The 23,582-nt window shown below is 38.9% G+C and overlaps 1 protein-coding gene across 1 annotated transcript in view; it reads left to right on the plus strand.

Moving 5' to 3' along the window:
• Window positions 1-23,582, plus strand: part of LOC128988945 (RING finger protein 10) — a 177,604-nt gene that overhangs the window by 22,694 nt on the left and 131,328 nt on the right. The window contains exons 4-7 of the mRNA XM_054410780.1: window positions 2,308-2,398; window positions 7,238-7,422; window positions 20,131-20,329; window positions 22,822-22,956. Coding sequence (XP_054266755.1) covers window positions 2,308-2,398; window positions 7,238-7,422; window positions 20,131-20,329; window positions 22,822-22,956 — 610 coding nt within the window. The remainder of the gene's footprint in view (window positions 1-2,307; window positions 2,399-7,237; window positions 7,423-20,130; window positions 20,330-22,821; window positions 22,957-23,582) is intronic.

Genomic DNA, 23,582 nt, shown 5'->3' on the forward strand with positions numbered 1-23,582 from the left:
AATTTACAGGTACTTATAGTAACTTGTGACTCGCGGGTCACGGTGTGATCGTCTGTATGACTCACGGTCACGGCGCGATCGTCGTCGTTACTCGCGATCACGGCGCGATCGTCGGTATGACTCCGCGGTCACGGGGTTATCGTCGGTATGACTCGCGGTCACGGCATGATCGTCGGTATGACTCGCGATCACGGCTCGATCGTCGGTATGACTCGCGGTCACGGCGCGATCGTCGGTAGGACTCCGCGGTTCGGCGCGATCGTCGGTATGACTCGCGGTCTCGGCGGGATCGTCGGTAGGACTCCGCGGTCACGGCGCGATCGTCGGTATGACTCGCGGTCACGGCGCGATCGTCGTCTTGACTCGCGGTCCCGGCATGATCATCAGTATGACTCCGCGGTAACGGCGCGATCGTCGATAGGACTCCGCGTTCATGGCGCGATCGTCGGTATGACTCGCGGTCACGGCGTGATCGTCGGTATGACTCGTGATCACAGCGCGATCGTCGGTAGGACTTCGCGGTCACGGCGCGAATGTCGTTATGACTCCGCGGACATGGCGTGATCGTCGGTATGACTCGTGTCACAGCGCGATCGTCGGTAGGACTTCGCGGTCACGGCGCGATCGTCGTTATGACTCCGCGGTCACGGCGTAATCGTCGAAATGACTTCGTCTCCTGCGTTCGCGGACCTATCGCTCGCAATAACGGCGTTATCGGCACTCGCGAAGCGGAAAAATCGCCGACGATCGGACCAAATCCCGTCCCGAAAAATTCCCGAGTCAAATGTAATCCCGTCCCGATAATCGGGAATATTTTTTTCCCGAAAAATTCCCGAAATTTCGGGACCCATCCATCCCTAACTGTAATGTAATGAGTTTTATCCGGCTAATTAAAATTTTTCATAGTTTTTAATTTAATAACTAAAAATAGGAGTTTGTTTAACACCTCAGGTATTTTATAAATATAAACATAACTACCTAATCATAAATGTAGGCTTAGTAAATATCAAATGAACTTTATTTTTGCACAGAAATGTCTAATAATACAGCGTTAAGATTTGTAACCTAAAAAGACTTATTTGATCATTTAGCCTAAAAATACACATTTGTTCACATGAATGTTATCGAACTTTAAATCATGTATATATACAAATTTTCTCACTCGTAAATTGTAATTTTTCATGCTTAAGTAGCTTAATTCTTATGATAAAATCACAAAGATTGTTAAAAAGTTGTCTAATAACTAGTTGTCTTACTAGCCCTAATGGCAGAAAGTGGGTAAGGTAACTAAAGCCAAATTACGTCTCATTTAAAAAATATAAATTTTCTTGAAGTCTTACATTTATGAAATTTTAAAGTCTTAAACGCTCTTAACCCTCCGAGTGTTAAGCGTCGCGTAATCGACGCACAACACACCCGCCGTGGTGTTATGCGTCACTTTTGCGACACACAAACATCATATACGGCGAAGGCTCTGGGACTGACTGAATCAGATTGAACTGGATCGAAATTGGTATTGTTGTTTTCGGCAGATTCTAAGCTTTCTCCTGATGACTGTTTCTAGACGCTTTTCATTTTAGTTCCGAAAATATTGTAGCATACAGCTGACGTGCATATTTGTAAACAACTTGGTTAACCTCGTACCAATGACTGATGTGTTTTATTACGTTTTAATTGTTTTAGTGTTAAAAATAAAAAGTAGTGCATTATAAGAAGATTTAAGGGATTTTGAGGGGCTGGTTGATGATCCTGAAGAAGTAGGTAGTGATATTGATGTAAATTATCGGCCAGATTCCTAGCTATGGTTAGGCTATTTATTCTAAGCTAACGCTAAATGTACGAAATCTGTTTTTCACCCATAACTTATTTATTTGCAAATTTACTTCGTTATATTTATATATTTTTATAATCCCTATAAAATTTAGAACAAAGTGGCTATTTTAAAATATTTGTAGACATAAAATTATAAAAATTTATTGAGCGCAAACATAAATTTTTTCATTTATTGTATAATTTTTGAAAAATGTTAACCCCACAAAAATTGTTGAAAATTTTTTTTTTTATATTTTATATATGACATTGAAGTCCATAATTTCCCAAACAAAATGATGTATAAAACAGTATGCTTTTCATTTTTTTTTAAGTTTCTATTATACATTTTAATAAAACCCTGCAATTGCGCAATAAATGGGCGGACATTAATACCATTACTATGGACACTTGGAGGGTTAAACTATCAAGTTCCAAAGAAAACAATTATCTATTAATGTTGTATATTACATCATTGATGTGTGTTTCTGTCAACAGTTGCCAGTTTGTAGTGAGAGCGGATACAGATTACTCCCCATATCTGGCTGATCCTGATTTATTGGTGAATTGGGAATTCATCGAGCAAATTGTAAGTCCAAGCTTAAGGAAATGAAGCTTGTAGGGTTTGTGTTGGTAGTGATGATAAACCAATTCCTATTTTTAATTTATTCCTATTTTTGTTTGTATCTATATTTGGCTATTTTTTTTCTTTTTTTTTTTCTAAAAAATAGTGGGTCTACTCGTATTTTGCAATATATATAGATATATTTGATTTTTTTAGATCTATATATTTTTAAGTAAATAATCAGTGATGAAAAAAAAATTGTGAATATATCAATTTAAAGATGACATGAGTTACAGTAGACTCCCCCTTATCCGGACACCTTCTAACTGGAAATCGGTTTAACCGAACTACACTCAGCGGAAATTACATCTCTTTAACTTGAAAATTTGTATCAGCACATCGGTTTAACCGGACTAGTTGGCAGGAAGTGGGCGGCACTGAAACGACTGTTCTCGTGGGAAAGATTTGAGACCAGTGATTACGTGTCTAAATACAATGCTCTCCTAAATTTAAGTCAAATACTGTATACAGTATGCATTTAAATGGTCTGTTTTAACTAGTTTTTGGGGACGTCGGTTTAACCGGAAAAACCGTTATCCGGACTGGCCTCGGTCACGAGGAGTCCGGATAACAGGGTGTCTACTGTAAAGCTTTTTATTTAGCATCTCATTTTCCAGCATTCTAAATTTTACTTGGATTTAATTAAATGACTTGTTTGAAATTTATTAGTTTCCTTATCAAGAATTTACTGGTGGTCTTTATTCATGCAAGTTTATTGTATGCAAATACTTCTATTAGCACCAATACTTTACTAGAATATAGGGGTCTGTGATACAGAAAATTTAAAATCGGTACGGTTCGGTATGGTACAATATTTTGTACCTCGGTTCTCGGTACAAAATCGGTACGGTACGCGGCTACCCGTATTTCTTCTCAGAACTGTATTTAACCATTTTTTTTTAACTTGAATACATTGACATTATTATGAAAATGGATAGTATCCTACATTCATGTTTTTCTAACAACAATTACTGTATCACACATTTATTAAAACAAAACCTTTTACTACTATGAGGATTGTGTCCAGAAAAATCACAGTTAAGATGCTTTACCTATTTTACTCTTAGATACTTTGAATACCCATGATAAAGTGGTTTTAAATTAGGATAAGAGTTTTTTTTAGGAAAAACTGGAGGTTATGACAGGGTGTCCACCGACCGGGAAAACCGGGAATTATGCGTGATTTTTTTGAACCGGGAAAAAACCGGGAATTATGCGTAAATTTTGTATCCAACCGGGAATTTTTTACCGCGACCGCAGGAAACGACGATGACGTTTCCGTGACCGCGGGAGACAACGATGGCATTCCCGTGACCGCGGGAGACGACGATGACGTTCCCGAGACCATGGGAGACGACGATGACGTTCCCTGGACCGCAGGAGACGACAATGGTGTATCCGTGACCACAGGAGACAAGGATGACATTTCTGTGACCGCGGGAGATGACGATGACGTTTTCGGGACCGCAGAAGACGACAATGATGTTTCCGTGACCGCAGGAGACGACGATGGCGTTTTTGTGACCGCGGGAGACGACGATGACGTTTTCGTTACCACGTGTGACGACGATGACGTTTTCATGACCACGGGAGACAACGTTGATATTTCCATGACCGCGGGAGACGACGATGACGTTTCTGTGACCACGGGAGACAAGGATGACGTTCCCGAGACCGCGGGAGACGACGATGACGTTCCCGAGACCGCGGGAGACGACGATTACGTTCCCGTCACCGCGGGAGACGACGATGACGTTTACGTGACTGTGAGAGACGACAATCGCGTATCCGTGACCATGGGAGACGACGATGATATTTCCATGACCACGGGAGACGACGATGACGTTCCCGTGACCACGGGAGACAAGGATAATATTTCCGTAACCGCGGGAGACGACGGAGACGTTTTCGGGACCGCGGAAGACGACGATGACATTTCCGTGGCCGCTGGAGACGACAATGGCATTTCTGTGACCACTGGAGACAACGATATCTCCGTGACTGCGGGAGACGATGATGACGTTCCCGAGACCATGGGAGACGACGATGACGTTCCCGTGACCGCAGGAGACGACAATGGTGTATCCGTGACCACGGGAGACAAGAATGATATTGTGTCGCCTGTGGATAAATTAGTTATGGACGGGTCCCGAAATTTCGGTACATTTTCGGGAAAAAAATATTCCCGATTTTCGGGACGGGATTACATTTGATTCGGGAATTTTTCGGGACGGGCTTTGGTCCGATCGTCGGCGATTTTGCCGCTTCGCGAGTGACGATAACGTCGCTATCGCGAGAGATGTTCCGCGAACGCAGGAGGCGAAGTCATTTTGACGATCGCGCCGTGACAGTGGAGTCATACCGACGATCACGCCGTGACAGTGGAGTCATACCGACGATCACGCCGTGACCGCGGAGTCATACCGACGATCACGCCGTGACAGTGGAGTCATACCGACGATCTCGCCGTGACCGCGGAGTCATAACGACGATCGCGCCGTGACCGCGGAGTCATACTGACGATTGCGCCGTGATCGCTAGTCATACCAACGATGACGCCGTGACCGCGAGTCACATGTTTCTATAGGTACCTGTAAATTGTTGTAACCAAACCATTTTTTGGGTTTTATAGATAGTGCCACAAACGGTAAAAATTGATTTCGTTTGTCTTTTTCTGGTAACTGCAATACTGAAGACTTTTTTTTATGCACAGGAAAAAATCCCGTCCCGTCCCGTCCCGAAAATCGGGAAGGAAAAAAAAATCCCGTCCCGTCCCGTCCCGAACTGAAAATTCAATCCCGTCCATTCCTAGGATAAATGTTGCAAACTGACAAATGCCGTAGCCTACACTTGCTTTAGACACTGATCCATCAATATATATATCCATCAATATACTTCAGCATTGTACATACTTTAGTATTTTTTGTATAGACATAGACTTTATTTGCACAAAACATTCCATACATGTCATAACATTTAGAATAGGTGCATTGTCAAAATTAAATCCATACATAAAATATTTAACATTAAAACTTTTAACTTAAAATTAAACACTTAAAAAAAAAATTCTAAATTGTAGTTCTGTAAAAATCTTCAATTAAGTAAAAAGCCTTGTCAATAAGAAAATTATCTATTGTATCTTTAAATTTGGTTTTGCTTAATGACTTATAGCATGGCGGAAGCACATTGTACAATCTCAGCCCAGCGTACAATGGAGATTTTTCATATAGGGTCAAACGGTGTCTGGGGAGTCTAAATATATTTTCATTTCGGGTTTCATACCTGTGATCACAGAAAACCTACTACTATAACCCAGAATGCCAACCGCATGGTAAAGAGCATTAAGCGTTTTGAGAGAGCTTTGCCTGTCAATACGTAGGCAGCGCCACCAGCGTTGCCATGCAATAGCATAGCAACGCTGGTGGCGCTGCCTACGGATTGACAGGCAAAGCTCTCTCAAAACACTTAGTGCTTTTTACCATGCGGTTGGCATTCTGGGTTATAGTAGTACGTTTTCTGTGCTGTGATTAAAATGCATTGTTTCTGGTAACTCATTTTTAACTGAATGTAACTTAAGTAATTTAATAATTCTAGAATATACAACCCCGTTAATGTATGAATTCTTAAATTTTGAAAATGTTTCTTACAAGAACTGCGTGGATGAGAGTTGGTAATAATACGAATAATACGTTTTTGTAACCTGAATAAAGTTTTAATACCAGTAGCTTGACCCCATAAAATTATGCCATATCTTAACACTGACTCCACATAAGCATGATAAACTATTTTAAGTGTCTCAATAGAAACACAGTCCCTTAAATGTATGAATAAAGATGATATCAACCTAATTTTGTTACGTAAATAATTCAAATGTGAATCCCATTTAACTGTGTCATCTACGTAAACCCCTAAGAATTTATGAGCTTCAACTAAATTAGAGGAACAGTTTTCCATATTTTTGTGTCTAGTAGAAAATTTAATAATATTTGTTTTTTCAACATTAAGTTTTAACCCATTTTCTAAAAACCATTGCTCCATGTCCCTTACCACACTTTGCAGAGAAGAAAACATTTCAGCTGTATTATTATTTTTGATCAAAGCAAAAAGAATTAGTTCTTTATTAATAGCTTTTGGAAGATCATTAATGTAAATAAGAAAAAAAAGTGGCTAAAAAGTATACTGTATTCTTCTTACTTAATCCAAAAATGTAATCGTTTTCATTCGGAAATAGTCCTGAGTTTTGGGAAAATGGTATTGGGCTAAATCTTATGAAATTTAAGATTAAAGAAAAGGTTCTGGGGAGCGAAAACAAGTTCTTGCAGTGACTAATACTTCAAGGGAAGGGAGGTGTGAAGATTTTCTTTCTACTGATAGACTTTTTCGAATTCACCATGAAAAATACTGGGTATTTTTTATAGTTTAGGGACTTCAAAAAAATTAACAAAAAATTCTTCTCATTATTTTAGTCAACTACGATATTATTTTAACAGAAGTCAAATATATTGCAAAACAACATTTTTGGGTAAGATAACATTGACCACAAGAATACTCTCAAGAGTATACTAATAAAGTCCCCAGGTACCAACAAATAAAGAGCCTAAATGGATGCCGATTGACAGCTAAAAATAAATAAATAAATACAATTAAGATTGATTAACATTTGATTACATCTTAAAAATAAAATTCTTGAACTAAATCCCACCTATTCAATTTTTAATTCTTCTTCTGTCCTTTTCAGTCCCTGTCATAAACCTAGTTGAAGACATAATTGTTACAATGCTGCATTGATTTGTTTGTGTGCAGCGTGTTGCCAGTCTTGAGCCAGTGAGCTGCCCCATCTGTCTCAGCAGTTTAGTAGCTGGCAAGATGACTCGCTGTGGTCACATGTACTGCTACCCCTGCATCCTTCACTATCTGGCATTGTCTGACAAGTCCTGGCGCAAGTGTCCCATCTGCTACGAGTCCATTCACAAGAACGATCTCAAGAGGTAAGTTGTTTCCAGGGAGGGATTGAGTACCTTGGAATCAGTGAATGTTATGTTTGTTCACCTCTACCATTTTTCTGTTCATTAGTTTTGAACCGTTAAGGTGTAGGCTTATCCATAAATCACTTGACGTCCCTACAGTTAGCTTGGTGATTGATCTTTCAACACCAGAATACATCAGGGTGTCTTGTAGTCGGGAAAATCGGGAAAGTCGAGAATAAGTATTGAACTTCAAAATGGTCTTGAAAGTCGGGATTAAGTCTTAAATTTGATTTCAAAGTCAGGGATTTTCATGATTTTGCCGCGATCGTCGTCTTGCGTTTACGTAACCGCAAAAGCCAATGATGATGTCTACACGGCCTCGGGAAATGTTCACGATTTTGCCGCGATAGTGGACGACGACGATGACGTTTCCGAAACCACGAAAGACGACTGTGACAGCGGGAGACTACGATGACGTTTCCGTGACCGCGGTAGACGACGATGACGTTTCCGTGACCGCGGGAGACGACGATGACGTATCCGTGACCGCGGTAGACGACGATGACGTTTCCGTGACCGCGGGAGACGACGATGATATCTGCTCGGCCGCGGGAAATGTTCATGATTTTGTCACGATCGCGGACGACGACGATGACGTTTCCGTGACCGCGGGAGATGATGATGACGTGTCCGTGACCGCGGGAGATGACGATAACATTTCCGTGACCGCAGGAGAGGACGGTGATGTCTGAACAGCCGCGGGAAATGTTCATGATTTTGCCAAGATCGCGGACGAGGCCGCAGGAAATGTTCATGATTTTGTCACGATCGCGGATGACGACGATGACGTTTCCGTGACCGCAGGAGATAACGATGACGTTTCCGTGACCGCGGGAGACGACGATGATGTCTACAAGGCCGCGGGAAATGTTCATGATTTTGCCGCGATCGCGGACGACGACGATCACGTTTCCGTGACCGCAGGAGATGACGATGATGTTTCCGTGACCGTGGGAGACGACGATGATATCTGCTCGGCCGCGGGAAATGTTCATGATTTTGTCGCGATCGCGGGAGATGACGATGACGTTTCCGTGACCGTAGGAGATAAGGATGACGTTTCCGTGACCGCGGGAGACGACGATGATGTCTACACGGCCACGGGAAATGTTCATGATTTTGCTGCGATTGCGGACGATGACGATGACGTTTCTGAGACAGCGGGAGACGACAATGATGTCATTGATGTCTACAAGGCCGCGGGAAATGTTCATGATTTTGTCACGATCGCGGACGACGACGATGACGTTTCCGTGACCGCAGGAGATAACGATGACGTTTCCGTGACCGCGGGAGACGACGATGATGTCTACAAGGCCGCGGGAAATGTTCATGATTTTGCCGCGATCGCGGACGACGACGATCACGTTTCCGTTACCGCGGGAGATGACGATGATGTTTCCGTGACCGCGGGAGACGACGATGATATCTGCTCGGCCGCGGGAAATGTTCATGATTTTGTCGCGATCGCGGGAGATGACGATGACGTTTCCGTGACCGCGGGAGATGATGATGACGTGTCCGTGACCGCGGGAGATGACGATGACGTGTCCGTGACCGCGGGAGATGACGATAACATTTCCGTGACCGCAGGAGATGACGGTGATGTCTGAACAGCCGCGGGAAATGTTCATGATTTTGTCACGATCGCGGACGACGACGATGACGTTTCCGTGACCGCAGGAGATAACGATGACGTTTCCGTGACCGCGGGAGACGACGATGATGTCTACACGGCCGCGGGAAATGTTCATGATTTTGCTGCGATTGCGGACGATGACGATGACGTTTCTGAGACAGCGGGAGACGACGATGATGTCATTGATGTCTACAAGGCCGCGGGAAATGTTCATGATTTTGCCGTGATCGCGGACGACGACGATCACATATCTGTAACCGCTGCAGTCAATGATGATGTCTAAACGTACGGTTCGTGGAAGATTTCATGAAACAAAAATTTGCTAGTTTGAATTTATTGCTGCATAATTTCTTTACTTGAAAACACCACATTATCATAATACTACTTTATGACAAAGACAGGGGTTGGTGTAGTATTATTCAGAAAATTTTGTTAAGCTATAACAATTGGTATCGGTATCAAGAATCGAGAATCGATACATTTTGGTATCAACACGCACTAATTGTTGAAAAAACTAGTCTTGAAAAATCTGGAATTAGTCTTGAAGAGTCTGGAATTAGTCTTGAATTTTATAATGGAAATAAACTAGACACCCTGATACATGAAAATATCAAAATTAAAATAATAGATAAAATGACCAAAAGTTTCAATGTAAATTAAATAAAGCAATTTATAACTTATAGAACTAAAACTCTTTCAAAATAGTACATAGCCTTGTTGTCAGGTTTTCTCGATTTCTAGTAAAGTAATTGTGATAGTCTCCAATAAGTTGTAATTCATTAAATCTGTCTTTTACCATAAAGTGAAACTCCAAATGATATGATTGAATGTATGTATGAAAATATATAATTTTTAAAGTTTCCTTTTCACATAGGGGTTTTAATCTTGTTAGCGCATAAAGGCCAGATGAAATTTTAGAAAGTAACTGATCAATATTATGATTCAACTTCAAATTTTCATCAATTTCTAATCCCAAAAATGTGATGTGGTCTTTATCTTGAATTGTGTTGTTATTAACTACAATTTTTGGCAGATCTTGCAGTTTAGTTTTTCCTGCTTGGAAACACATAAAATTAAATTAGTTTTATCTGTATTCAAACGCAAATTATTCAAATTAAAAAAACTGTTAAGTAATAATATACAGGGTGGACGACGATGATGACGTTTCCCTTACCGCGGGAGTCAATGATGATGTGTACACGGCTGCGGGAAATGTTCATGATTTTGCCGCGATTGCGGACGACAGCGATGACGTTTCTGAGACTGCGGGAGACGACGATGACGTTTTCGTCACCAAGGGAGACGACGATGATGTCTACACGGACGCAGGAAATATTCATAATTTTGCCGCGATCGCAGACTACGACGACGATGACTATTCTGTGACCAGGGGAGAGGACAATGACGTTTCTGTGACCAAGGGAGACGACGATGATGTCTACACGGCCGCAGAAGATGTTCACGATTTGGCCGTGATCGTGGACGATGATGACGTTTGCGTTACCGCGGGAGTCAATGATGATGTAGAAAAAATTTCATCATCCAAAAAATGATGCATTGGCTAGTTGGAACTTTTCATTGCTCAATTTTTTCTTTGCTTGAAAAACACCCCATTATCTGTAGTCTTGAAAAATCTGGAATTAGTCTTGAATTTTTAAATGGAAATAAACTAGACACCCTGAATATATCAGAATTGGCCTTGGCTTCAAGTTCAGCATATGTTTCTGTTTCTGCGGCTATTTTTAAATTTGCATCATCAGCATATAGGCAAAGCTTGCTAGAATCACTGAGTTGCGGAAAATTTCTCAAATAAAAGATGAATAAAAGAGGGCCTAGGATCGATCCTGGAGATTACCATTTGACTTGGGAATGATTACAATAGGACTCGCCCAGTTAGAATGTGGGACTTTATTAATGATGCCTTCTTTTTCCAGCCTACTCAATTCAACAGAGACCTCATCTCGCAAAGCATAGTGCTCATAAACCATGTTTTATACTGACATTTACTTTAAAACTTTCAATGTGTTTATTGTTATCTTTAAGTGCAAATACTCTTGGTAAAACCTACGACAATTTCTTGACAATATGAGCTTTAGAGTTATGGTGGAGTGGGGTAAGTGTGACAGCGGGGTAAGTGTGATAGCCGGCCATCTTGTTTTTGGGAATCGCTGAAAAAAATTGGTTTTGTCATAGAGAAATATTCTACATATAAGTTATCTAGTTACATAGTTTTTTTTATCAATTTAGTAACTACTGTATGTTGATTTTATTGGTTTTTATAAGTCCGACATTTTAGGTCAAAATCGAAGTTCGTTTGGAAATTTTGTTTAATTTGTAGTTATTTTAAATTTTGACCAATTTATATCAAACTCAGATTTTTAAAGAGCCTTAAAGCTAAACTTTATTAGGAAAAAAATATTTAAAACGGGTACAAATTTATCATTAAATTTAAAACCACGTGTCACACTTACCCCGGAATTTTTCAATGGCTGGGGCAAGTGTGACACCGACACCCGGGGCAAGTGTGATCTGATGTAATCTGATGTTAATCTGTGTGATCCATCGATATATAACTACTCCTGGATTGCTGGCTGAGCTCGCTAGCCCGAGCCGAAATCAGTGGTTGCATTCTGCACATGAAGGCGTCGGGTAGGGGCAACAAAGGGGCAAGAAACCCGCACGGTGCTTGGGTTTTACATCGCACTGACGCTGTGATAGCATTTGTTTACCCTACGTTTGTTAATGATTCACGAAAAATGTTCATCGGGGGATATTTTGACTCACTTCTCTAGTTATATTAAAAATGGAAAGTATAAAAGTTAGTAATCAATTAATTGCTATACAGTACAACGTGTATTTACATTGTTATAAAGTTGGGTGATAACATAGTATTTGTATTAAAAAAATTGCTTGGATGGTTTGGGTTATGGGTTTTATAAAAAGGTTGATAAAGTAAACAATAAAAATACAGTACAGTTGTATAAAAACCATTTATTTGAATACAGTACCACACAGAGTAGCCTACATTTCACGCATGATTAAAAAGTACTAATTTTGTTAGCTTTTGACTAGTGATGGGCGGATCCAAGAAAATGTCGGTACTGGATCCGGATCTTGAAAAATTCGGATGCGGATCTTCGGATCCGGATCCAGATACACACTGTCATAAGGGCGGGTAAAAAAACCTAATTAACAAAATGCCAATTTAAATCATACGGTTTAAAATAATATTGGTTATGCTTAAAGGTTAATATATCTTAAATATAGAGTAATCTCCTATCTCCAGTTGAGCCCATAATCCCTCATTTTTTTGGGACACTAACAAAATCATAAAATGCACTAAGTTTGCACGACCACCAAAAGGGTATCTGTGTATATTTTACAATAGTTCGATCTTCAGTATACTATATCGTGGTTTTTGCATGCAGCATCCAATTTATTTATGCCTGGAACACCTCTTGTTAATCTCTTCCTTAAATTCGTTCCAGGCCCACAGTACTCATAGCTAGGTACAAAACAAAAAACTAGAGGTGTGCAGATATCCGAAAAATCGGGTCGGATTCGGTTCGGAAAGATACATGCCATTGCCATATAGGTTATTTGCATCAAGAGACAAACACTGAGACATGGCCTTGCCATATAAGTTATTTGCATCTCGAGACAAACACTGAGACATGGCCTTGCCATATAAGTTATTTGCATCAAGAGGCAAACAATGAGACATGGCCTTGCCATATAAGTTATTAGCATCAAGAGACAAACACTGAGACATGGCCTTGCCATATAAGTTATTTGCATCTTGAGACAAACACTGAGACATGGCCTTGCCATATAAGTTATTTGCAAAGAGACAAACACTGAGGCATGGCATTGCCATATAAGTTATTAGCATCTCGAGACAAAAACTGAGACATGGCGTTGCCATATAAGCTATTTGCATCTCGAGACAAACACTGAGTCATGGCCTCTGCCATATAAGTTATTTACATCAAGAGGCAAACGCTGAGACATGGCATTGCCATATAAGTTATTTGCACCAAGAAGAGACAAACAATGAGACATGGCCTTGCCATATAAGTTATAAGTATCAACAGACAAACACTGAGACATGGCCTTGCCATGTAAGTTATTTGCATCTCGAGACAAACTCTGAGACATGGCCTTGCCATATAAGTTATTTGCAAAGAGACAAACACTGAGGCATGGCATTGCCATATAAGTTATTTGCATCTCGAGACAAAAACTGAGACATGGCGTTGCCATATAAGCTATTTGCATCTCGAGACAAACACTGAGTCATGGCCTTGCCATATAAGTTATTTGCAAAGAGACAAACACTGAGACATGGCATTGCCATATAAGTTATTTGCATCTCGAGACAAACACTGAGACATGGCCTTGCCATGTAAGTTATTTGCATCTTGAGACAAACACTGAGACATGGCCTTGCCATATAAGTTATTTGCATCTCGAGACAAACACTGAAACATTGCCTTGCCATATAAGTTATTTGCAAAGAGACAAACACTGAGACATGGCATTGCCATATAAGTTATTTGCATCTCGAGACAAACACTGAGACATGGCCTTGCCATATAAGTTATTTGCAAAGAGACAACAATGAGGCATGGCATTGCCATATAAGTTATTAGCATCAAGAGGCAAACACTGAGACATGGCTTTGCCATATAAGTTATTTGCAAAGAGACAAACACTGAGGCATGGCATTGCCATGTAAGTTATTTGCATCTCGAGACAAACACTGAGACATGGCCTTGCCATATAAGTTATTTACATCAAGAGGCAAACACTGAGACATGGCCTTGCCATACAAGTTATAAGCATGTAGATACAAACATCGAGACATGGCCTTGCCATATAAGTTATTTGCATCGAGAGACAAACACTCGGGGAAAAAACGGTCTTGTACATGGATACAGACAGCTTTGTGTTAGTAAACAAATCGGTATTGTACAGTGATACAGACTGCTTTGTGTTGGTTAAAAAAAATCGGGGTTGTACAGTGATACAGACTCCTTTGTGTTAGTAAAAAAATCTGTCTCTTACATTGATACAGACTCCTTTGTAAATTATCGGGGTTGTACAGACTCCTTTGTGTTAGTAAAAAATCGGGGTTGTACAGTGATACAGACTCCTTTGTGTTAGTAAAAAAATCGGTCTCTTACATGGATACAGACAGCTTTTTGTTAGGAAAAAAATCGGGAAAAAATTTGAAAAAATCGGATCCATCAAAACCGGATCCAGCCCAAGATCCGGAATTTTTTGGATCCGATCCGGTGCCGGTTCTAGCTCGGATCCAGCGGATCCGGTAGTCCGATATCCGGATCCGACCGTCACTACTTTTGACGAATACCAACTTTTGACAGTGCAATGGTTTGCTCTTTAGCATGACAGTAGCAAATTATTAAAAAAACTAATTTCCGATTAACTTTATCAGCTTAATTTCGTGCATGTCCTCTCCAAAGTCCATTTAAAACACTTCAATTCTTTTAGCGAATTTCCCTATAGGGAAGTAGCTATTACCGTAGGTGGCACGGTAAGACCTAGACCCGGGACCGATTTACTTTTTCATTTTGATGTCCCCAGAGGCCAAAAACACCATTCGTTCAAATTTTTTTATATGTATATATATATATATATATATAAGATCTAATATATAAAATTCTCGTGTCACAGTGTTTGTCTGCAAACTCCTCCGGAACGACTTCACCGATCGTTATGAAATTTGGTGTGTAAATTCTGTAGGTATGCGAATCGGACGTAAACTATTTCCCGTTTCGAAATTCTTAAAAGGGCTCCGCCCCAGTGGCTCTGGAGTTTCCCATGTTAACCTTATGAGAAATGGAATTAATGAATCTTAACAGCTGTTTCAATTAAACAAGTTGGTTCTGTTCTATGATGTTCAATAGCATTAAAGTTACAAGGATTACCAACAGGGTGCAGCACTATTATTTCTTTTACATTTATGACAACAGCTAATTTGCAACCAAAAGGTGAGTGAGCGTAGCGAACGAACTTCAACCTGGAGGTGAGAGGTGAGTTAGCGTAGCGAACGAGCTAACCTGAAGGCAAGTGAGCGCAGCGAACGAGCTCCAACCTAAAGGTGAGTGAGCGTAGCGAACGAGCTCCAACCCAAAGGTGAGTGAGCGTAGCGAACGAACTTCAACCTGGAGGCGAGTTAGCGTAGCGAACGAGCTAACCTGAAGGCAAGTGAGCACAGCGAACGAGCTCCGACCTAAAGGTGAGTGAGTGTAGCGAACGAGCTCCAACCCAAAGGTGAGTGAGCGTAGCGAACGAACTTCAACCAGGACGTGATTGAGCGATGCGAACGAGATCATCTTGAAAATTAAACGTAACGGTACTTTCTTTCCATCGGTCTGTCTTAGGGGAAACCTATAACTTAGGCGATACGAAGTTCGCCGGGTCAGCTAGTATATATATATATACGTCCGTGAACGCGATAACTTGAGTAATTTTTGTCCGATTTTGATGAAATTTAGTTTAAAGGTGTAAAGCGGGATAAACTTGAATGAGTTCGCGAACCAGCATGATCGGACAATGGGAACGGGGCTTTAAAAAATTTAAAATTCCCATGTTATTCTCATGGAGAATATTGTAAAATGTTGTAGTTTGCTTGTTTATGGATGATATACTTGTATTTTGATCAAATTTATTTATTTTGTACTAAGCTATCAATATTTTACAAAAAAACACACTTTATTAGTTTCCTTGTAGCAGCAAACCTAGGTACTTGTTAAACCTAATGTTATTAAAATATATTTAATTGAAAATCAATTAAGACAAATGGAAATTCGCTTAGTCGGCAGGTTTGCTGCGGCGGGGGTATTTTTTTTTAAGAGGTTGGCGGCCTCTTTTAACCTTGCATTTGCGTGTCCACATAGACTAAGCGCCCGTGCGTGAATCGTTTACAGCAAAGCAAGGAGTGAGCCGGTACAGTACAAAGGTGAACTGTACTGATAAAATGTTATCGGCAGTGACCAGGACCCGAACCCACGACATCGCTGCCTTGGGTCCGCGACGCTACCGACTGAGCCACCGACTCACTTCATCAATTCTCTTTCTTGAACGTTGTCACATTAACTGGATGCTGTGGCAACTTAATTCCAAGTTTTTATTTCATTTGTATGTAATGTAATTATGGTTGAATAAATCATGATTTCATATTTCATTAATTCATACATTACTAACCAAACTACCACGTGAAAGTGCTATCTGTCCACTAATAACTGGCAGGATGATTCATTCACAGGTGGTTTACTTTTGCTTCTTCGTACATGACCTCGAATTGTAAAAAAAACTATTATAGATTTGGCGGGGTTGCTAGTGGCGGAATATTTTTTTGGCGGGATAGTTCGTTGGCGGAAATAGCAGTGGGCGGCAGCGCGAGTTGCTGTTTTGCCCCTACCGGGCGCCTGCAACACCGCGATACGTCCCGCCACTCACACCTGTACGCGACCGAATTTCTCTACACAGCTCTTATGGACAGCGCGCAATCCAGTAGTAGTTATATATCAATGGTGTGATCTGACGCAAGTTTTTACAAATTTCCGCAGTTTTGTACGTCTTTATTTCATTTGTAAATATCTCAAAAAGTAAGAATGATAGGGACTTAAATCAAAATGTTCCTGAAAGAGTACTAACTGGGTATTTATCACAATTGCTCTATTTACCATTAAAAGAAATACAGGATTTTATAGAGGCCGCTATCACACTTGCCACGACCCCATGGGGCAAGTGTGACAGCTGGCAGGCATTTTTTGTAAGTAAAAAAAATAGTGAAAGCATAAGTTTATCACATTGATTTTTTTTACCAATAAAGATATTTCCAAAGTTTAAGTGTTAAAAATTTCAAGTTTCTAGCTTTAGAAATAACAGAGAAAAAAAGTTGTAAAGATGAACTTTATGATTTTTAGGTCACACTTACCCCACTTCACCCTACCATATATATAAATATACATCACTTCTGGCTTTTAAATATTAGAGTTTTTACTGAGCATTGTCACTATTCACAGTTTGATAACTAAATTGTTATTCCTGACTTTTTATATGCAGATGTTGTCTAAATTGAAAGCCAAACAGAACTGTCAAATAGCCCAACCGTATTGCCCATACAGATATGAGTTTTTCGGTGACCTATTTGTAAAATTCCTTACTTTTGGCTACTTTTGGTCATTTTAAGCTGTGTGAGGTTGCGTTGGATTCCTGATCGAGTTTCGTTTCACCAAAACAAACTGTCTGCTATGAGTCTGAGACAAAGAATTACATGTCTAAAAACATTTGCTTCGGGGAAAAACAAATGCATTAACAATGTAGAACCGTGATAACATTCTTTTCAATTACTACACAAATTAAGTGTATTATTACTTAGTATTAAAAGCTCGGCTCTACTCAAGATTATTGAGCGAAGCGAGCGGAGCGAGCGTAGCTCACTTTCCCTCACTTTGTAACTTCTTTGTAAGAGCATCAGAATGTAATGGCTTGACCAATTGATATGAAATTTGGCCAACAGCTAAAGAATACTGAGAACAATTTTGGAATACTAAAGAGTTTTGGAAAAAAATATTTGCAAATTTCCCGCAATTTCGCTTGTTATTTTAATGTAAGTTGAAAGAAAAATTATATTGCGTTTATGACATATGGGTTTATCTTGTTTTATTTAAATAAGATAAACATATGTTAATTGTTTGTAACTGTTTTGTTTACATTTCAATGTTTACTTTCATCCTAGGTTAAAGTTAGTTTATCAATGGAAGTAACAGTTTTGCTATATTTGTTTTGAGCATGGCTCAAAGACCACGTCGTAATATTGGTCGTCGCACCAATAATGCAAATATTGTATGATAGTGGCGTCGTGAACAAGAAGAACCAGATTGATAGGCAGTTAGCTAATCAATTCCAACATGTATTAGATGCACTACAATTTTATACTTGCACTAACTGTCATCGCCAACAACTAACAGCTTTAAACCAATCACCGATTTGTTCGCGTTGTCGTTCAAATGCAACTAAATTCACGGCGTTAAATAATATGGATGAGTCAAGTGTCCCGAACGAATTAACTGACCTGACGATTGTAGAACAAATGTTGATTGCACGAGTACATCCTGCTACGCCCATTTACCAAGTACAAGCAAATAGTCAGGATGGCCAGTTTCACTACAAAGGTACAGTATGAACTATCAGATAAATTTGTCATTCTTTAGAACTGAAATAATATTGGGCAAACAGTGAATCTGTTGAATGGGAACATATTGTAGGTTGTTAGCTGCTTTAGCCATTGACAATCTTTAAATAATGCTTCGCTCATTTATGCGTCTAAAGTGTAACGGCAGACCACCCTAGTTTTAAATGTCTAGAGCCGAGCCAAATAATGGAAAGTTCGACCAAAAAGCTTGGAAGGTTCGATTACTCGCACACCTCTAGTTTCCACTAAATTAATACACTTCATTAATTTAATTATGCCTTTTAAATATTCGTTGGAAGAAGAAGCCCCTGGGGATTATAGCATGATGAGTTTCTATCTGCTGAATATCAGTAGAAGTCCATTAATAGGAAATTTGCTATGTATTTTAATGTGTGCCAATTGTGTCCATCATGCAGCGAGTCTATTGTAGTGTCGTATCAAATCAATCGGTGTGCAACGATTGATTCTTACAGAAATGTTTAAAAATTAACACATTCGCTACTGAGCGTCGCATATATGCGACGCCACGGTCATTGCCACAGACCGAGGTATACATTTGAATCTTACACATAGACCGGCTGTCACTTGGTTAACAGTACAACACAGACCACGGGTGAAAACCTGTAAAACAGTGATCATTTACATTGTAATGTGCTACAATCGTGTTTTTAAATAATTTATTCTTGTTTTTTGTATTTTTTATAACCTTTTGTAATGTTGCATATTTGCGACGCCCGGTCTATAGCAAAGACAATAATGAAAATTATCATAGTTTTCTTGAAATAGACCAAACGTCGCATATATGCGACAGTTCATTTTTGTTTGTGTTTTGAGGTAAAAGTAAGTAAAAAAGACAGATTATTCAAGAACAGTTTATAACTGAACAAATATAAAAGCTACAGAGGATAATGCATCATAAATACTGCATACATACATACGGTGATGCAGAAAAGTAAAGACCAGTTTTTCCAAACATCATATGATGTCACCAATCATCATATCCACAGACCAAGCGACGCAGTTGTGCGTCAGACATCTCTGTAGACCACTGCAGGGAATTCAGTGCATTCAAATAGACCGTTACAAAGATATAAGCATTTTTAATAACATTAGAACCCCGACGCAAATATGTGTCGTCAGTCTATTTTAATGTGACTAGCCGTCGCATATATGCAACGGCAGTCTATGGGTGGAAACCGGCCGTCGCACATGTGCGTCGCTGGTCCATGTGAATGAAAAATTTCGTACTATTGCAGTAGAGAACGTGTTAATTGTAAAAAGTTAGTTATATACTAGGCTATTGTATTATTTTATGTATACCGTTTTTACAGGAATGTTAAAATGTACTTTTTCAATTTTGTTTCAAGTTACTTTTTTACTTTTTTCTTAAAAAATACAACCATCTAGATTTTTGACTATCCAGATCCGGTCCAAATTGCTTCGGAAATTCTAGTTCTACTATATTAAATGGAATTATATTATATGATATTTGGGAGCGAGCTGGTGTAGTGGTTAGAGCGCAGGACTTCAGTCCCTGAGGTCCTGGGTCCAATCCCCGCCAAGTCACCAATGGATTTTATCTAAGTGATAATGCCGCAACCCCTAGGTCTAGCCTGAAGTAATGTGAAAAACAATCCCAGGCTCGTGCTTAGCGTCCTAGGACAAAAAAAAAAAAAAAACTATATTAAATGACAGTTAGCCTTACAACTAACCTTTGTATGAATGAATTAAAAATATACATTTAAATTTTCATGAGGATCTTAAAATGTTAAAATCTTACTGTACTTTATTTATACTTTTTCAGTGTCAAGGTTGAGAGTAAAGTGGGACACAGTGTGGGCAAGCAGATAACGTTTCAACTGATGACACGCGAAAGAGGTTCTCTTCTTGCATGTCCTGTGTCACAATATGAAGTACGCTCAAAACATAAACCTGTGCTGAATGTCTCAGAGAATCAATTGGACACCGCTTTTGCCAAACTTCTCACTGCAAATGAAGCTGAGGTACCCAATTCAAAAATGTTTATAAAAATTAGGATTTTTACTTTTTCTCCCCTGCATAAGAATATCCATAGGCCTATAAAAAAAAAAAAAAATGGTGATCTTTAATTTAGTTTCTATCACTTTCTCCCTGTATACCTAGTTGCCTATATGGAAAAAGTATTGTTTTTGTAAAAATTTTGACCCTCTGGACCCAAAAAAGTTGTTTTACTTTCTCCCCCTATATACTACCTATATGGAGAAAGTAGGTACATATTGTTTTCGTCAACATTTTCGAGTTTGAGCTTTGAGTTGATATATAAGTTTTGGGCCCAAAAGAGTGGTTTTAAGTGATGTCTGTAGGCCTATGTGTGGATGTGTACAGAGCTACAGACCACACCTGTGGTCCGATTTTGATGAAATGTGGTATGTAGGTACTAATCTACGATGTTTTAGCGAATTTCCCTATAGGGAAGTAGAGCTATCACCGTAGGTCTCAGGGCAAGACCTAGGCCCGGAACCGATTTAATTTTTCATTTTGATGTCCCCAGAGGCCTAAAACACTATTTGTTTAAATTTGTATATATGTATATATATATATACAGGGTGTTTCCAAATTGTCTGGATATATTTTTTTGACTTGTTCCTTGGGCTAAGACAAACATAAAATGCCATATAAGTATGGGTCCAAAATGCTTAGAGTTCTGTTTGTGATTTTTAAGAATTGTTTTATATCTTGAGCATTTTTTGAGATACAGTATACATTTCAAAATTAGTATAAATGTGTATTTTAGTAAGTAAAAAAAGCTTACAAAGTTAGTTTGGTTCCATTATCTCAAGCCGTTTCAATTATGGCGGCCATTGAAAAACTTTAATGCCGAATTTCATAGAAACCGTAAATATTAAGAAAATTGTTCTTCAGATCAAAAATAGGTATAGAAAATTTAAGTCCAAATCAAATAAGACCTTTTTTGTTAAAATCGGATGACAAACAACAGAGTTATTATTTTTTATTTAGATTCAGTTACGCAATTTAATAGGACTTCCATGTTGTTTATTTGTTATTTTAATGAGCAGGAGCTATGGTAGTCCTATTAAATTCCTATTAGAATCACTTGTTGAAAAAACTAGTCTAGAAAAATCTGGAATTAGTCTTGAATTTTAAAATGGAAATAACTAAACACCCTGAAGATTCTTAAACACCTTAATTGCTCGTCATTTCGGCTGGGTATTTTATTAGTATTATTCCAAAAACGATTATAACAGTTTTTATCTCATCAAAACAAAAGTTGAAGTAAGAACATAACCTACAAATTTGGTTGCAATTAGGTAGACCCTGATCACGTAGCAGAACTCGAAAGCTGAAATCATCAATTCGGACGCCGTCAATTCGGATGCATGACCGAGTATGATTCATTGAATCCGAATTGGTGATTTATCATTAATTCATGAGTAAAATAAAACTGTTTTGATCTCATCAAAACAAAAGTTGACGTAAGAACATAACCTACAAATTTGGTTGCAATGAAGTAGACCCAGGTGACAAAGCGGAACTCGGAAGCTGAAATAGTCAATTTGGACTCCGTCAATTCGGATGCACAACCGAATGATTAATTGAATCCGAATTGACGATTTATCGAACTTTGAGCAGTCGGGGAACATGATAAACGGATACAGTGATTGTATTAATAATATCTCACGGAATTGAACGGAATTTCCCACAACTTTTATTGACATTTTATTGATTTTGTAATAGTTAGACCAACAAAATAAGCCATAATCTGTCTTTTTACGACCATTAGTTTCAGTTTAAGCCATTTATAGAGTAGGACATCTCTTATCTCTTGAATAAATTATTGGTTCCCTTGGGATGCTGAACAATAGATAAACCATTAAGAATGATACAAAAAATAATAGGGTCGCTCAACTGACTTTAGAGGTAACAAACGCAGTTGACAATAAAACCACAACAACAATTAGTTGGATATTTAACATTGGGTAATACGTTGTAGTCTATTATAAATAAATTAAATTTTAAAATGCGGTAATCCCGAGGCAATTCAGACTCGGGCGCAGCCGCGTCGTTTCGGGTGCGGCCGCGTCAATTCGGTCCAATGCAAAAATGGGTTAAAATCTGTAATATTCATCTAAAAATGGTTTACTACATCATACTGAAGTTATTAGCCATGTTAGTATTGTTTCTATGTACTTGTTATATTTTAAATTTTATTTTGCCTATATTTTTTACCTAGTGTTTCATTACGTACCTGCCATTAGTCGATTTTAAACCTGACCAGCTTGTTTAAACTTATTTAATTAAATTTTTTGTATTTTCTTTGAAATATTTGATTACATTTTAAAATTATGAAGCAATTTATTATGTAGCAAATGACAAACCCTAATGTTTAAAGGGTAATAAAGATTCTTATTCTTATTCTACTACATGTTGAGTCAAATCAAGAGCATTTAGTGACATAAAGTGTGCGCCAACTGATGGTTGTTTGTCTGTTCTGTAGGTGCTGCAGATCATTGACCAGGAGATGATGGAGTTGGACAAGGAGCGTGAAGAAAATCAAGGATGTCCAGAACTGTGCTTCATTGAGCAGGCTTTGGAGCTTTGTGCTCAGCGAAAGCAGAACATTGTTTCACAGGTAACTGCAATGAACTCTTTTAGAATGTTTTAAGCGTTCAGGATTAAACGTGTAGTGATTCAAAATAGTACATGGCCGACAAAGAGTGGGGGGGGGGGGGTAAATTTGGTAACAGTAGGGGTATGCGGATGGCCGGATAGTGAAATTTCAGTTCAGATCTGATTGTTAAGGCTCAGATGGGATACCAGATTCGGATTGTTTTATGTTCAAGTACTTAATAAATTAATATTAAGATGAAGAATAAATTAATATTAAGATTAAGGAGTTATAATTTGCATGTTTAACATAAAAACTACAATATAAATACTGCACAGTTGTGATATTATAAGTCGTTAACCTGGGAATGTTGCTGGAAGTCAACAGTGCCGGAAGGTCAAATATTTATACCTGTGCCGCTAGGTCAAAAACTACAATGTTTGCAGTGTCTGTAGATCAAAAGTCCCAGTAAGTCAAATAATACAGTCCGTGCTAAAAACGTGGTCCATGTTAAAGCGATTGACACATTGGGAATTTGATCTAATGCAACAGCAGTTTTAATATAACGAAATACGGTAAAATACAAGTTCAGTTTCGCTGAGTCAACAGTGCCGGAAGATCAAAAGCAATTAAAAGTGAACGTCGATTCA

This window comes from Macrosteles quadrilineatus, unplaced genomic scaffold (genome assembly GCF_028750875.1).
Source record: "Macrosteles quadrilineatus isolate MER2022 unplaced genomic scaffold, UCM_ALF_1.0 Scaffold_1__1_contigs__length_201487025, whole genome shotgun sequence".
NCBI classification, from domain to species: domain Eukaryota; kingdom Metazoa; phylum Arthropoda; class Insecta; order Hemiptera; family Cicadellidae; genus Macrosteles; species Macrosteles quadrilineatus.